Here is a 15,326-nt window from a genome sequence, read left to right as displayed (position 1 = left end):
TTTTCAACAAGCTACCAAGGTAACTCAATGGGAGAAAAGCCAGTGTTTTTAATAAATGGTGCTATGACAACTGTGTATCAGTATGTAAAAATATAAACCTCAACCTTTACCTTATACTATCTGCAAAAATCAACTTGAAATAGCTCATAGACCTAAACATATAAGATACAACTATGAAACTTAAAATTTTAAGTTTTTTTCAATTTATAAAAACTTGTAAAAATTATTTTTTTAAGCCCCAAAAACTTCTAGAAGAAAATAAAATATTTGCAGTCATGGGGTAGTCAAAGATTTCTCAGATAGAACATAAAAAGCATGAACACCAAAAGAAAAAAAATGGTAAACTGAACTTCATCAAAATTTAAAACTTCTGCCCTTTAAAAAATACCATTAACAAAAATTAAACCCAAGCCAGATTGGGAGAAAAATATTTGCAAAACATGTATCCGACAAATGACTTGTTAAGAATATAAAAAGAACTTTTACAAGTAAATAGTAAGACAAACAGCCCAATAAAAAATGGGCAAAAGATTTGTTCAGACACTTCAACAAAGATATACAGTAAAAGATACTCGCCAATAAACATGTAAGATGATTCCCAACATCATTAGCCTTCAGGGAAATACAAATTAAATGATCAGAATGTAAAATGGTACAAACTCTTTGCAGTTTGACAGTTCTCTTTCCTTCCTTTCTCTTTTCTCTCTCTTTTTTTTTTTTTTTGAACAGGGTCTCATTCTGTGGCCCAGGCAGTCAGTGGCTCAATCATAGCTCACTGCAGCCTCGATATCCTGGGCTCAAGTGGTCTTCCTGCCTCAGGCAGGTACTACAGGTGAACGCCCCCATGCCAGCTAATTTTTAAGTTTTTTTTTTTTTTTTTTAGAGATGGGGTCTTGCTATGTTGCCCAGGCTGGTCTCAAACTCCTGAGCTCAAGCAATCCTCTTACCTTGCCCTCTCAAAGTATTGGGTTTACAGGTGTGACCCACTGTGCCCAGCCTGACAGTTTTTTATGGGGTTAAATACACACTTACATGACACAGTAGTTCCATTCCTAAAAGTTTACCCAAGAGAAATAAACCATTTCCACATAAAGACTTGTACATAAATGCTCACTGCAGTTTTATTCATAAAAGTTCCACACTGGAAAGAACCTGAATATCAACCAATAGATGAATGGACATATAAGGAAACACTACTCAGCGATGAAAAGAAACAAAAGAGTCATTCACTCAGTAACATGGACACATCTCAAAAACATCATGCTGAGAAAAAGCCTAACATAAAGGAGTCACAGGCAAATATGATCATCCGCAGGCAATATTTACATGAATTTGATGCCCCTGTAGTTCAGCACTTGATACCAAACCAGGTGATATTATAACAACTTTGGATAGGCTTTAAAATGAAGACGGAACTACTAAAAGTGCTCTGTGTGTCTCCAACTATTTAGTATACATATAGCTCTCATATGACCCCCTAAAATACTCAAGTGTACTTATTTATTGTAATTACCACAGTAAAGCCAAAGTCCTGTTGGTGGACTACAGGTTCTGTGCGATCCAGCTCCCACCTGCTCTACCCAGTAGTCTCCTTGCTGTAACTGGCATCTCAGAGTCCTGCTACGACCTCAGGACTTTGGCACTGCTATTTCCCTGCCTAGATCTTGCTCTGCCAGATACCCACATGGCTTAGCCTGTCATTAATTTCAAGTCTCTGCTCAAATGTCACCATCCAGAAAGACCTGTCTTGGCTACCTTAGTTAAAATCACAACATTTCCTATCCCTAGAACTCTCTATTCCCTTCCCTACTCACTCTCCATAGCACTTTTCATCTTCTAATACAGTACACACTTTATTTTGTTAGTCTCTGTTCCTCCTGCAAACAGAGGGTAAGCTCCCAGAAGACAGAGTGTCTGTCCCTGCTGTAGCCTCAGAAACTGCAAAAGCACCTGGCCGGAAGCAGTGCTCAGTAAATATTTGCTGAGTTTGTCTCCCTGACAGGCTACTTTTCACACAAGGACCCTGTCTACTTCATTTTTGCTTCCCAGTGCCTAGTACAAGACAGTTGCTTAATGTTTACTGAATAAGTAAGTAAATGAAATGAATTAGAGAAAAGGAGGCCAGTTTCATAGCTTTGAAGAGGCATACTTCCTCACCTGTAATTGTTGCTGTAGATGGGTGATTTCGGCAATTCTCAACTCTCTAGATTTGTTTGTGCTCTCAATTTCTTGCCTTTGGGTGGTCAATCGACATCTGATATCTTGAAGTTTCCCTTCTAGTTGATGCTTTTTATCATTCTTGAACAAATGAAAGATAATAAAAATTATTACTGTTTTTAATGGTTCCATCTTAGTATATTTCCAAAGTATAACCAAACTTCACTCACTAGAGCTTCTAATTCAAATTCCAAAGTCTTTTTCTTTGCTTTCAGTACAACTATGTCCTCTTGTTCTTTGTTTCTTTGATTTAGTAGTTCTTGCCTTCGATTCCGTTCCCACTCAAGTTGTCGTTGCCTTTCAAGTTCCCGTTTTGCAGCCTGTGACATTTACAGAGACAAATTACTTATTTTTCAGTTCTTACACTACACAATGTCTTTTCACAAAAATGGCATCTAGGAAGTCTTTCCTTTTAGGGATGAAATATTAAACATTACAAGAAATCACATTACAAAACAAAAAATTACATAAAAATACAGTATTCCTTCTATGGGAATAAAGGGAATACACAGAACTGGGTATTATATTTACATAATACTATATTTACGTAAGATGACAGGATTATTTCCCCATTAGAATTCCATTCTCTATGCCTTCAAGAATGCTTGATGTGCTAACTAAAAATGCTCCTTCTTATTTACTGACACGCCAAGAAGGAAAATTTATATAGTAAAATCAAACTAAAACACCCCTGAACAAAAACAAACTAGAGTTGATTTTACTCCACCAAAAGAGAAATTATTACTTAACTCGTTTTAAAAGTCTGCGACTCCCCCCTTCCTAATCATTCATTTCCTTTTTACCACAAAAGCTTTTGCTCCCTCCAACGACTGGCTCTGACGACTGCTAGATAGAGTACATATCAGAGCATCTGACAGTCTATGGGAATTGCCTCTGACTCATGGGTCATCCAACTACACCTGACACATGGTAAATGTCTATTAAATAATTCTGAATAAATACTCTAGAATATCATTTTTTTGGTACGTTGAAGAAAAGTTTGCCTTTGTTCATTCTGAAAATTAAAATTTTGTTAGTGTCTGTCTGAACAAAAAGGAGTTACGGGGCCGGGCGCAGTGGCTCACGCTTGTAATCCTAGCACTTTGGTAGGCCGAGGCAGGCGGATCACCTGAGGTCAGGAGTTCGAGACCAGCCTGGGCAACACGGCGAAACCCTGTCTCTACTAAAAATACAAAAATCAGCCAGGCATGGTGGCTCACGCCTGTAATCCCAGCTACTCCGGAGGCTGAGGCAGGTGAATCACTTGAACCCAGGAGGTGAAGGTTGCAGTGAACTGAGATCGCGCCACTGCACTCCAGCCTGGGCAACAGAGCGAGAGTCTGCCTCAAAAAAAAAAAAAAAAAAAAAAAAAGGAGTTATGGCTATAAGTTTTGTTTCTTTCTTTTTTTGAGACAGGTTCTTGCTCTGTCACCTAGGCTGGAATGCAGTGGCCTCCAACTACTGGCCTCAAGTGATCATCCCTCCTTAGCCTCACAAAGTGCTGGGATTACAGGCTTGAGGCACAGCACTCAGGCTATTTTTTTACATCGAAAAATTCCTCATTTTTATCTTTCAATCACATGAAAGAACCATGTGTTGCTTCTGCAGTAATGTACTAAAATTGGAAAGAGAGACAAGATTTGCTTAGCCCCTTTCCAGGTATGGCGCTAAATTTATGAAGCCTTCCATAGAATATGGGGAGGATGTCCCAGACATATTTTTAAAAGAGTTTAAAAAGAAGGTTGCACGGGCCAGGCGCGGTGGCTCATGCCTGTAATCCCAGCACTTTGGGAGGCTGAGGTGGGTGGACCACCCGAGGTCAGGAGTTCGAGATCAGCCTGACCAACATGGTGAAACCTCATCTCTACTAAAAATACAAAATATTAGCTGGGCGTGGTGGCGGGCACCTGTAATCCCAGCTACTCAGGAGACTGAGGCAGGAGAATTGCTTGAACCCAGGAGGCAAGAGGTTGCAGTGAGCTGAGATCATGCCACTGCATTCCAGCCTGGAAGTGACAGAGCAAGACTCTGTCTCAAACAAACAAACAAACAAAAAAAGATTGCAGAACAATGTAATTGGTATGATACTATTACAGTGGTTTTTAAAAAATTATACAGCCCTTACACTCTCTGCCATATAAACCTTTATATTTTTATACAGGTGTATACAGAGAAAACAGTCTGGAAAAACACTTAACTGGTATCAGTGGTTTGTTACAAAATTGTATCATCAAAAACTTGTATATTAATGTTCATAACATCATTGTTTATAATAGCCACAATGACCATCAACTGCTGAATGAATTAAAAAATGTGGTATACCCATATAACGAAATATTACTCAGCCATAAACAGGAATAAAGGACTGATTCATTTTACAATGTGGATGTACCTTGAAAACATTATGCTAAATGAAAGCCAGAAACAAAAGTCCATATATTTATGATTCCATTTATAAAAAATGTCCTGAATAAGTAAATCTAGAAAGATAGAAAGTAAAATTAATGATAGGAGCTGGAGGGAGAAAGAAATGGGGAGTAGCTGCTTAATGGGTAAAGAGCTGGAGTGATGAAAATGTTCTGGAATTAGGGACGATGGTTGCACAACTTTGGGAATATACTAAAACTACTGAATTGTAAAAAGACAAAGATGGCGTGAACAGATCACTTGGATAATTCTGAAAAGGGGTGATCGCACACTAACTCGGGGTGGCTCCACTCTCGCCTGCTTACCTCTCGCCTCTCAATTTCTTTCCTCCTCTCCTCCTCTCTCTGCCGTTCTAGCTCCCGCTGCTTTTCCAGTTGCTTCTCCAGTTCCAGTTGTCTTTTGCGCTCTTGCTCCTGGCGCTCACGCTCCTTCCTCTCCTGCTCCGCCCGCTCCAGCTGGGCCAGGCGCTCCTGCTCCTTGCGCTGCTGTTCCAGGAGAGCTTGCCTTCGTTTCTCCAGTTCCAGGTTGCCACGTTCAAAGTTCTCCCGCTTCTTATCTTCAAACGTTACTTCAGACAAGGAACACAGCAACTATGAAAACTCAAGATTTTCAACGTACTCTTTTCAAAGGAAAACTCACCAATGTATTTGAAACTTGTAGTACAAACCCAAACCCAGAACTCCCTAAGCTTCTGTGTCCTTGTTAATGAGCACAACGAAAACCCCCTTTGCCTAACCTGTTTATATCTTCTCCTCCACGCCAAACACTGTTTCTAAAAGATCCTTATCTAGCAGTTCTACATCACCATCCAGACTCCTTTCCTTCCCTGTTACTCCATCCTTTCCCTTCTTCCCATGAGCTTGCCCTAGGAATTAACCCCCTCTCTTCTGGACCATGAGTCTCTGTCTCTCTCCCTCCTTCCCTTTGCCTTGTAACCGTGCTGATGAGTCCTCTATTCTAACAAGATTTCTCAAAGCAGAGTGAAAGGTGAGCATTCGGCTTTTCACACTGAAGAACAAGCTGTGCCCTGACCCTTATGGAGATCACAGTCAGTCAACAATTTTTTCTAACCCATTATTCAGTTTCCTTCTTTGACACATCAATTATAAATTCAGAATGATTACTCAGTTCTATCCTTTTTTTTCTAATACTTTGTCCATTTTATTTCTTCATTTTCTACAATCCCATCATCCGTGTCCCTTACTGTCCTCAGCAGTGTCTATTTCATTTCTGTGTTGGCCTCACGCAATCCTCCTTGGTACCAACGCCGGCCAGGAGAGCACTCATTGCCACCCTGTGCAGCATGCCAGTCCCTGGTCCACATCTAAGAACCATTGCTTCTCACTCTGCCTTGAGATCTGCAGCTGTGAGCATCCTTCCTGGGCTTCTTCCTACATTCCTGTTTGGACTTCACTGCTTTAGACAGACTTCCTTCACGTACTGTAGTCAGCGATTAGAGATGAAAGCGGGCAAGTATGTTTTGGTTTTCTTGCTCATCTTTGGTGATTTCAGAGGAGATGGTATCCTCTACTCTGATATCTTAAAATTCAAAGTCCTGGCTGGGCGCAGTGGCTCACACCTGTAATCCCAGCACTTTGGGAGGCTGAGGTGGGCGGATCACTTGAGGTCAGGAGTTCCATACCAGCCTGGCCAACATGGTGAAACCCAGTCTCTACTAAAAATACAAAAAAATTAGCCAGGTGTGGTGGCAGGCACCTATAACCCCAGCTACTTGGGAGGCTGAGACAGGAGAATCGCTTAAAGCTGAGAGGCAGAGGTTGCAGTGAGACAAGATTGCGCCACTGCACTCCAGCCTGGGTGACGAGCAGACTCCGTCTCAAAAAAAAAAAAAAAAAAATCAAAGTCCCCCTCCCACAGAAAGGGATGATGTAATGATACATGCTGCAAGGTGGATGAATCTCAAAAATATTGTGCCAAGTGAAAGATGTCAGTCATAAACAGTCATATATGATTCCATTTATATGAAATATCCACAACAGGTAAATCCCAAGAATCAGAAAGCAGATTGGTGGTTGCCAGGGGCTGGAGGGAGTGATGGATACGGAGTTTTGTTGTGAGGTGAGGAAAGTATCTTGGGACCAGAGAGGCTGTGGCTGCAAGACACTGTGAATGCACTAAATGTCACTGTTAGGAACTGAATGTTTGTGTCGCCTCACCAAAATCCATATGTTTAAGCCCTAATTACCCTAATGTGATATTTGGAGATGGAGCCTCTGGAAGGTTAAGATTAGATTAGCTGGCCAGGCACGGTGGCTCACGCCTGTAATCCCAGCACTTTGGGAGGCCGAGGCAGGCAGATCACCAGAGGTCAGGAGTTCAAGACCAGCCTGACCAACATGGAGAAACTCTATCTCTACTAAAAATAAAAAATTAGCTGGGTATTGTGGCACATGCCTGTAGTCCCAGCTACTCGGGAGGCTGAGGCAGAAGAATCGCTTGAACCCGGGAGGCGGAGGTTGTGGTGAGCCAAGATCGCGCCACTGCACTCCAGCCTGGGCAACAAGAGCGAAACTCCATCTCAAAAACAAAATAAAACAAAAAAAATTAGCCGTTGGGAGTGGGGCCCTTATGATAAATTAATATCCTTATAAAAAGACGGGGACTGCCGAGCGCAGTGGCTCACACCTGTAATCCCAACACTTTTTGGGAGGCCAAGGTGGGTGGATCACCTAAGGTCAAAAGTTCAAGACCAGCCTGACCAACATGGTGAAACCTCCGTCTCTACTAAAAATACAAAATTAGCTGGGTGTGGTGGCACATGCCTTTAGTCCCAGCTACTTGGGAGGTTGAGGCAGGAGAATCGCTAGAACCCAGGAGGCGGAGGCTGCAGTGAGCCGAGATTATGCCATTGCACTCCAGCCTGGGCAACAAGAGCGAAACACCGTCTCAAAAAAAAAAAAAAAAAAGGCAGAGACAGAGATAGAGAAAACAGAGAGAGGAGAGATCTGTCTCCCTCTGCATGCACAAACCAAGGAAATCCCATGTGAGCAAAAAAACTGAAGGCTGCTGTCTGCATGCTACGAAGAGGGCCCTCACTGGGAACCAAATCTGCACACCGTGATCTTGGACTTCCAGCCTCCAGAACGGTGAGAGATAAAATTCCCACTGTTCAAGCTGCCCGGTCTATGCTATTTTGTTATGGTAGTCCAAGCAGACTAAGACAGCCTCTAAACTGTACATTTTGTATTATGTGAATCTCATCTCAATTTAAAAAACTCTCCAAGTCTCTATACATCTTTTTAATTCCAGCATCTGGCAATATTCCTAGTATGTAGGAGGCATATAATAAACGGCTGTTGAAGGAATGAATGCACAAATGAAATCTCTGATAATGTTGCTTCCTGTTCAAAATTTTAAATGAATGTCTACTAAAAACAGAAAAAGAAAATTCTGCATTCCAAGCATTCCTGTCCTTATCTGCCATTGAAATTTCATTCTCATTGTTATCAAAACCTGAACTATTCTCACTTCCACTTGTGGTGACCCTATTCATCTTCAACTCTCAACTCAACTGTGACCTCTTCCACAGACATTTAATTCCTCATACCTTCCCCAGTCTACACCAACCAACCATAAGTGAGGTCTGTTGTGCATCTATAATACTCTCCAGGAATTTATCCCACTCACATACTGCTGAAGTGATTGCTTATATGGATGTCTTAAATCCTCTAATATATTTTAAAGTTTCTAGAAAGTATGAACCATGTATTAACATTTAGATTCTTTGCTCAACATGCAGGCTTGCACGTAAAATATTTCCAATAGTATTTCATCAGTGAACAAAAGGTAATTTAGTTTAGACAATAAACTGGGACAGCTAGTGTTCTCACCAGACCAATTAACTGCTGAGCATCTTAAATGCAGCAAAATGACACTGACAAAGTATTTATCATAAAAGACTCCATAATTTCATTTGCTTCTTAGTATCATTATCATCTCATCATTAATAATTCATAGCCACCTTAGAATATTTTAATAGTATGATGGATTTATCATTGTAAATGAGGATTATTTAAAATAGGTTCAGCTGGGCGCAGTGACTCACGCCTATAATCCCAGCACTTTGGGAGGCTGAGGTAGGTGGATCACTTGAGGTCAGGAGTTTGAGATCAGCCTGGCCAACATGGTGAAACCCCATCTCTACTAAAAATACAAAAATTAGCCGGGCGTGGTGCATGTGCCTGTAGTCCCAACTACTCCAGAGGCTGAGGCAGGAGAATCACTTGAACCTGGGAGGTGGAGGTTGCAGTGAGCCTGGATTGCGCCACTGCACTCCTGCCTGGGTAACAGAGTGAGACTCCATCTCAAAAAACAAAATAAATAAAATAAAATAGGTTCACATTAAATTTAAAATAGGTTCCTGCAATTAAGGAGTTTCCAATTCTCTTATAACAACATGAGAAAATAACAGTAGATGATTTGATTTTCTATTTCTGCACTGGTGGTATTAAGCAATCACCTTAATACTCATCAGTTTTTAGTGTTGTATATTCTACGGATAACATTTACATAATTTTTGTTTAGCAGTTTATAATCAGATTTCAAGTTACAAGTTAGAACAACGTGCATTAGCAGAGTGCATAATGTTCTTATTTCTCTATCCAGACCCAAATCCACAAGCTTAATTAACAATTATCTCCGACTAAGGTCAGTTAAGTTACAAGGCAAAAATGTCAAAAACTAAATTTATGTTTACCTCTATCTTTGTCTTAGAGATAGGAAATCTCTAATTTCGTTTAATCTAAATGATTTAACTCAACATAAAGGCTGCCTTACCAGGTAATTTCTTTTCTAATTGTTGTTGTTCATCTTCTAAAACTGGTTCCTCTGGTAGCCTCTGATCTACAGATGTTGAGCTTATGACAGATATACCACTGCCAGATCGAACTCTTCTGCAATTGCGGGGAAAAAGAAAAATAGATTCACACAGAGCTGTCTGGGTGGAGTTGGACAAGTTATGAAGAAGAATTTTTAAAGATTTTACCATGCCATGGAGCAAATTTCATTTACAGTAAGGAAAATATAAAGATTTGGTCTTCTCTATTTACAAAGAGTTTTTTAATGAATATTTGAATGTCATCAGACTCTGAGTGCCAAGCTTGTTTAAGAATCACCACCAAAATTGAAACAATTCCAAAGGATGAAAGTAGTTAATAATCAAAAAGTGGTAAGAACAATCCCTGGGACATGGTGAGCACTAAGTGGGAGCTGCTATTTCCATTGCCCTCTCAAGTAACCTTAAATTCCTCCAAGGGAAGATCAGCAGCTCAGCTCACTAGGAGCATCTCTCTTCCCTTTCCCATCTCTCCATTTCACCCCCTAAGAAACACATGCAATGTCTATATAGTTCGTAAAACAAATCACTTTGTTTACTAATTTCTTCCACTTTACACTTTTATTTATTTATTTATTTATGTTATTTTATTTTATTTTATTTTTTGAGACGAAGTCTCACTCTTGTCCCCCAGGCTGGAGTGCAATGGTGCAATCTCGGCTCACTGCAACCTCCGCCTCCCGGGCTCAAGCGATTCTCCTGCCTCAGCCTCCAGAGTAGCTGGGATTACAGGCACCTGCCACCACGCCTGGCTAATTTTTGTATTTTTAGTAGAGACGGGGTTTCACCATGTTGGCCAGGCTGATCTCAAACTCCTGACCTCAAGTGATCCACCCGCCTCGGCCTCCCAATGTGCTGGGATTACAGGCGTGAGCCACCGCACCACCCTCCCCACTTTACACTTTTAACTTTGCTGTGTTTAAACCGTCTCCCAATCCTTTTTACGCATTTATTATCAGCTTCCAATGTTGCAGTTGTGGGATTTCACAGGCAAAGTGCCTCAGCTACCTGTTGCTTCCTACATAGTCACAGTTTCCTCAGCTTGCTCCTGTACCACGTGTGTGCTGACAGTAATGGCTCTATTTCTCTTCATTTAAAGGGGATTTTGCCCCAGTCCTTCCTGCAGTTTGAGGACTCAGGTCAGAAATCTTAATCTTTCTTTCATTCTCCTTTGTACTTGTAGGATCTCATATTCAGTTTTTATGTTCAAAGCCAGGAGACAGAGCTGTCCTGGGCAGCGTGTGCATGCATGCATGGATGTAAATGAGGATGCCAGTCATAATACTGGACCTCATGTGACTCTCTTGACATCTTTACTGAGACTGTCTTTCAGTCCAGGGTAATTTTCTTTAATTGTCTTCCTGATTATAATTTCTACATTGCTGGCAGCTTTTGTTACCACTGAAATGTGTGGAATTCACAAGTGTGATCTCCTTGGTTTCTTCTCTATGCATAGGCTCATGCAGTTTCTCTCTTGCTGCTGGCATCTGTTGTGAAAATTTCTGGTAAGCATTGATGACATAGGTTGGTAGAAAATCAACAATCTTTTGATGTTTTACTTCATTGTTTCACTAATATACTTCAAGTACTTTGAAGAACAAAATGGGCCCAAGATTAACATAGACCTAGATGAGAGTCTCTAGAATTCACGGATACTTAGTTTCCTTGTCAGGGATGAAAATCAGGTAAGACACATAGTCAATAAAGCCAAGTTTGGAATTCATATACTCCGCATACAATTCCTGATCAGAGCCCATGTTCCTTACCTAAAAGAAGGTGGAATATATTCTGGAGGCAGGACAGGTGGCAGTGGTTGGCCAGACATAGCTACATCAATGAGGTGCATTGCCAGGATAAATTCTTCTGCTGTAAGTTTTCCATCTTGATCAATGTCAGAAAGATTCCTATTCAACAAAAAGTTAACTGTAATCCGGTTTCATGAAAATTCATGCTTTTTACTATTCATTAGTGATTTAAAAGTTATGTTTTCTTATTGACCACAGGCCAACTGAGTCTCTTTGTCCCTCATTTTGTCAAAATAGTACCTATTTTATACTGCTGCAAAGATAAAATTACAAGTAGTTGGGACAGTGTTCCTCATTCAACAAATGCTATGATTATAATGATACTCTTCCCCAACCTTTGCATATTTAAAATATAACACACTCATATTCCATGTATCTTTTTTAACAGATGAGCTCTCACTGTTACCCAGGCTGATGTGCAATGACATGATCACAGTTCACTGCAGCCTCACCGCAGTCATGATCACAGCTCACTGCAGCCTCACCACAGTCATGGTCACAGCTCACTGCAGCCTCACCGCAGTCATGATCACAGCTCACTGCAGCCTCACCGCAGTCATGGTCACAGCTCACTGCAGCCTCACCGCAGTCATGGTCACAGCTCACTGCAGCCTCACCGCAGTCATGGTCACAGCTCACTGCAGCCTCACTGCAGTCATGATCACAGCTCACTGCAGCCTCACTGCAGTCATGATCATAGTTCACCACAGCCTTTCCGGGCTTAAATGATCCTCCTGCCTCAGCCTCCCAAACGTGAGATTACAAGGTGTGCGCCACCATGCCTAGCTAATTTTTAAAATATTTTGTATAGATGGGGGTCTCACTGTGTTGCCCAGGCTGATCTGTCCTGGCCTCAAGTGAGCCTATCAAATCGCTGGGATTATAGGCATAAGCCACCATACCCAGCTCAATATTGTTAAATGTTCTGCTCTAGACCAGGAAATGACAAACTATCAGTAAAGGGTCAGGTAGTAAATATTTTACAGTTTATAAGACATACAATCCTTATCATACTGAATTCTGTCATTTTGGCAGAAAAGTAGCCATAGACAACATATAAATGAATGGGCATGGCTATTTGTATGATAAAAACTTTCTTCACAAAAACAGATGCAGGCCAGATTCAGCCCACTGGGCAGAGCTGGCCACCCCTTAATCTAGGCCTACACAGTGGATCTTTATGAACTCCAGCCACAGGGTCAAAGTGTTTCCTCTTCCTCAATTTCAGGATTCAGTCTCCATCATTCTTCATAATGAACTTGCCCAAGTAGCTAATTATAGCAAACATTTTCCTGGCAAGTCCAAGAATGTGATTTTACTAAACAATTTCTGGACCATCAAAAGAAGATACATGACAACACATCCATTCCCTAGAATGTCAACAGGACAAATGCAATGGGAAACTGGCTTTGCCAATGCCAAAAATTAAGAAACCTTAATTCTGAAATTTCCTTAGGTGCTATAAACTTTTTTTGTTATAATTTCCATAAAGTAGAAGGCACACCTTCTAGAGTATAAGTCTGAGAGTTTTGACAAACATGAACCACAACATACAGAATAGTGTCAGCTCTACCTAAAATTCCACGTCTGGTTGTAGCAACTCCCTCCTTTGCCCCCATCCCCTGGCAACTGCTGATCTTTTTTCTGTTCCTCTAGTTTTGCCCTTCCCATATGCAAGATACCCAGTTTTAAAAAGAAATGCAAATGAAATAAAATGAAACCCCTGCCCGCTCTTCCTTATTCTGTTCCTTTTTGTGTCTCACAATTAGCCAGTCCTAGGTAAACCAGTTAGAAGGTGGCTGAAATTCTTGTTTTTTCACCACACTTACCTAAATTATGATTATAAGCATTTAATTAAAATATCTTTTTTAGTGTGTAGCAGCAGAATATAACATTCTAACAGAAGAAGCCTCAAGCGTTTTTCTCAAATAGGATAAGTTATAAATGAGAAATTTAAAATAAATATTTCGATATAATCTGGTATCATGAGAACAACCTAATAAATTGTCAACCAACCTCCATTAATGTTAGATCTTAAGTTTATATTTCAGGGGGCCCTAGGATACTGTTCAATACCCCGATTTAAAGAGTTCTGGGTGTGTCAAAGATATAAGATGTTTATTAACTGGTCTAGTCTACTGCCAAAGGCAAGCTCTTTCATAAAAAACAGAAGGGAAGAGAAGGGCAAAGGAAGCTGCATTAGAGCTTGATCATTTGTGAAACAACCCTATCAATGTGGCCTGCAAGAAAATCACGAACTTTGCAGTGAGTCTTGTAGACAAAGTTTATTTTCCAGGGACAATCACCAACATACAGCTATAAACATGCACACTTCTTAAGAAACCATTCTAGTTAACATTTAAATTTAAGGAAGCCTGTAGGACCCAGGCAATGCTCATCGATAGCTATTCAAAATCATTACACAATAGAGACATTATGTGCCTTTTGAGGAGAGTACACAGAGACCTCTCTGGCACAGTCTTATCAAAAAACAAAACAACAAAACAAAAAAAAAATCAAATCTGATCTGCAATTCTCAACCAGGGAAGATTTTGTACCCCAAGGCACATCTATCAAAGTCTGGAGACATTTCTGATTGTCATGCTGGGTGTGGAGCTCATGCTACTGGCATCTAGCATCCAGTGAGTAGTGGCCACAGATGCTACTGAACATCCTACAGTATACAGGACATCCCCCAACAACAAAGATTTATCGGGCCCAAAATGTCAATAGTGCTGGGGTTGAGAAACTTTGCTCTAGATCTAATTATCAATTTACAGGAAATACAGAAACAAATTAGACAATCCCACAGTGACGCACTCTTCAAAAGTTAAGTCATTAAGAAACTACAGGACAAATGATGTGGTTTGTTTTTAACGGAGTTTTTTTTTTTTTTTTTGGTTGGGGGGCGGCCTGGGGGACTTGGGAAAAGAAGCAGAGAACAAGACAAGGGGAAATTTATAGATTAAAGGAGACATAAAAGATGGAAAAATCAAGTATTGCAAAATATAGGCTTATTTCAGTCCTGAGCTGAACAAATGAACTATAAAAACATTCTGAGGCACTCTAAGGAATGTGAACGTTCCCTGATTAATTTAATGGTAAGGATGACTACTGAAAAACTTAGGTGAGCTATTGCTGTTATGACTGTGCTAAGAAGAAAGTCGGTCAGGCGCAGTGCTCACCCCCGGAATCTCAGCATTTTGGGAGGCTGAGGTGGGCAGGTCACCTGAGGTCAGGAGCTCGAGACCAGCCTGGCCAACATGGCAACACCCTGTCTCTACTAAAAATACAAAAATTAGCCAAGCGTGGGGGTTCATGCCTGTAGTCCCAGCTACTAAGGAGGCTGAGGCAGGAGAATAGGCTGAACCTGGGAAGTGGAGGTTGCAGTGAGCCAAGATGGCACCACTGCACTCCAGTCTGGATGAAAGAGCGAGACTCCATCTCAAAAGTAATAATAATAATAATAATAGTAATAATGAATGAAAAAAAGGAAAATCCCTCTCTTTTGAAGATAAAAGCTAAAATATTTGCAGTAGAAATTATATAACTAAGATTTGACTTAAAATAATCAAAGAGGCTGGGCATGGTGGCTCACGCCTGTAATTCCAGCACTTTGGGAGGCTGAGGCGGGTGGATCATCTGAGGTTGGGAGTTCAAGACCAGCCTGACCAACATGGAGAAACCCTGTCCTACTAAAAATACAAAATTAGCCGGGCATGGTGGTGCATGCCTGTAATCCCAGCTACTCAGGAGGCTGAGGCAGGAGAATCGCTTGAACCCGGGAGGTGGAGGTTGCGGTGAGCCGAGATCACACCACTAAACTCCAGCCTGGGCAACTAGAGTAAAACTCCATCTCAAAAAAAAAAAAAAAAGAAAAAGAAATCAAAGAAAGAGAGAGCCAAGACTGGTCACGAGTTGAGAATTGTTAAGTTGTATTATCACTCCTTCAGAATTTATTGTATTAATCTGCTTTTGTATTTTTCAAAATTGAGAGGGGAAATAGTATTATAAAACAGGCA

General features: G+C 40.8%; 1 protein-coding gene across 9 annotated transcripts in view; it reads right to left on the bottom strand.

Annotated features, from left to right (window-relative positions):
* ITSN1 (intersectin 1) overlaps nt 1-15,326 on the bottom strand; it is a 257,189-nt gene that overhangs the window by 121,937 nt on the left and 119,926 nt on the right. For all 9 annotated transcript variants that reach the window (XR_001715152.4, XM_016947143.4, XM_016947144.4 and 6 more), the window contains exons 10-14: nt 11,266-11,403; nt 9,442-9,557; nt 4,950-5,212; nt 2,388-2,537; nt 2,158-2,298 (exon numbers count right to left, since the gene is read on the bottom strand). Coding sequence is in view for 8 of the 9 variants with exons in the window: in XM_016947143.4 (XP_016802632.1) it covers nt 2,158-2,298; nt 2,388-2,537; nt 4,950-5,212; nt 9,442-9,557; nt 11,266-11,403 (808 nt within the window). In the remaining variant the exon portion in view is untranslated. The remainder of the gene's footprint in view (nt 1-2,157; nt 2,299-2,387; nt 2,538-4,949; nt 5,213-9,441; nt 9,558-11,265; nt 11,404-15,326) is intronic.

The sequence above is a fragment of the Pan troglodytes genome, chromosome 22 (genome assembly GCF_028858775.2).
Source record: "Pan troglodytes isolate AG18354 chromosome 22, NHGRI_mPanTro3-v2.0_pri, whole genome shotgun sequence".
In the NCBI taxonomy this organism is placed as follows: Eukaryota; Metazoa; Chordata; class Mammalia; order Primates; family Hominidae; genus Pan; species Pan troglodytes.
The sequence above is the reverse complement of the archived record's forward strand: the minus strand, read 5'-3'. Positions and strand labels throughout refer to the sequence as shown.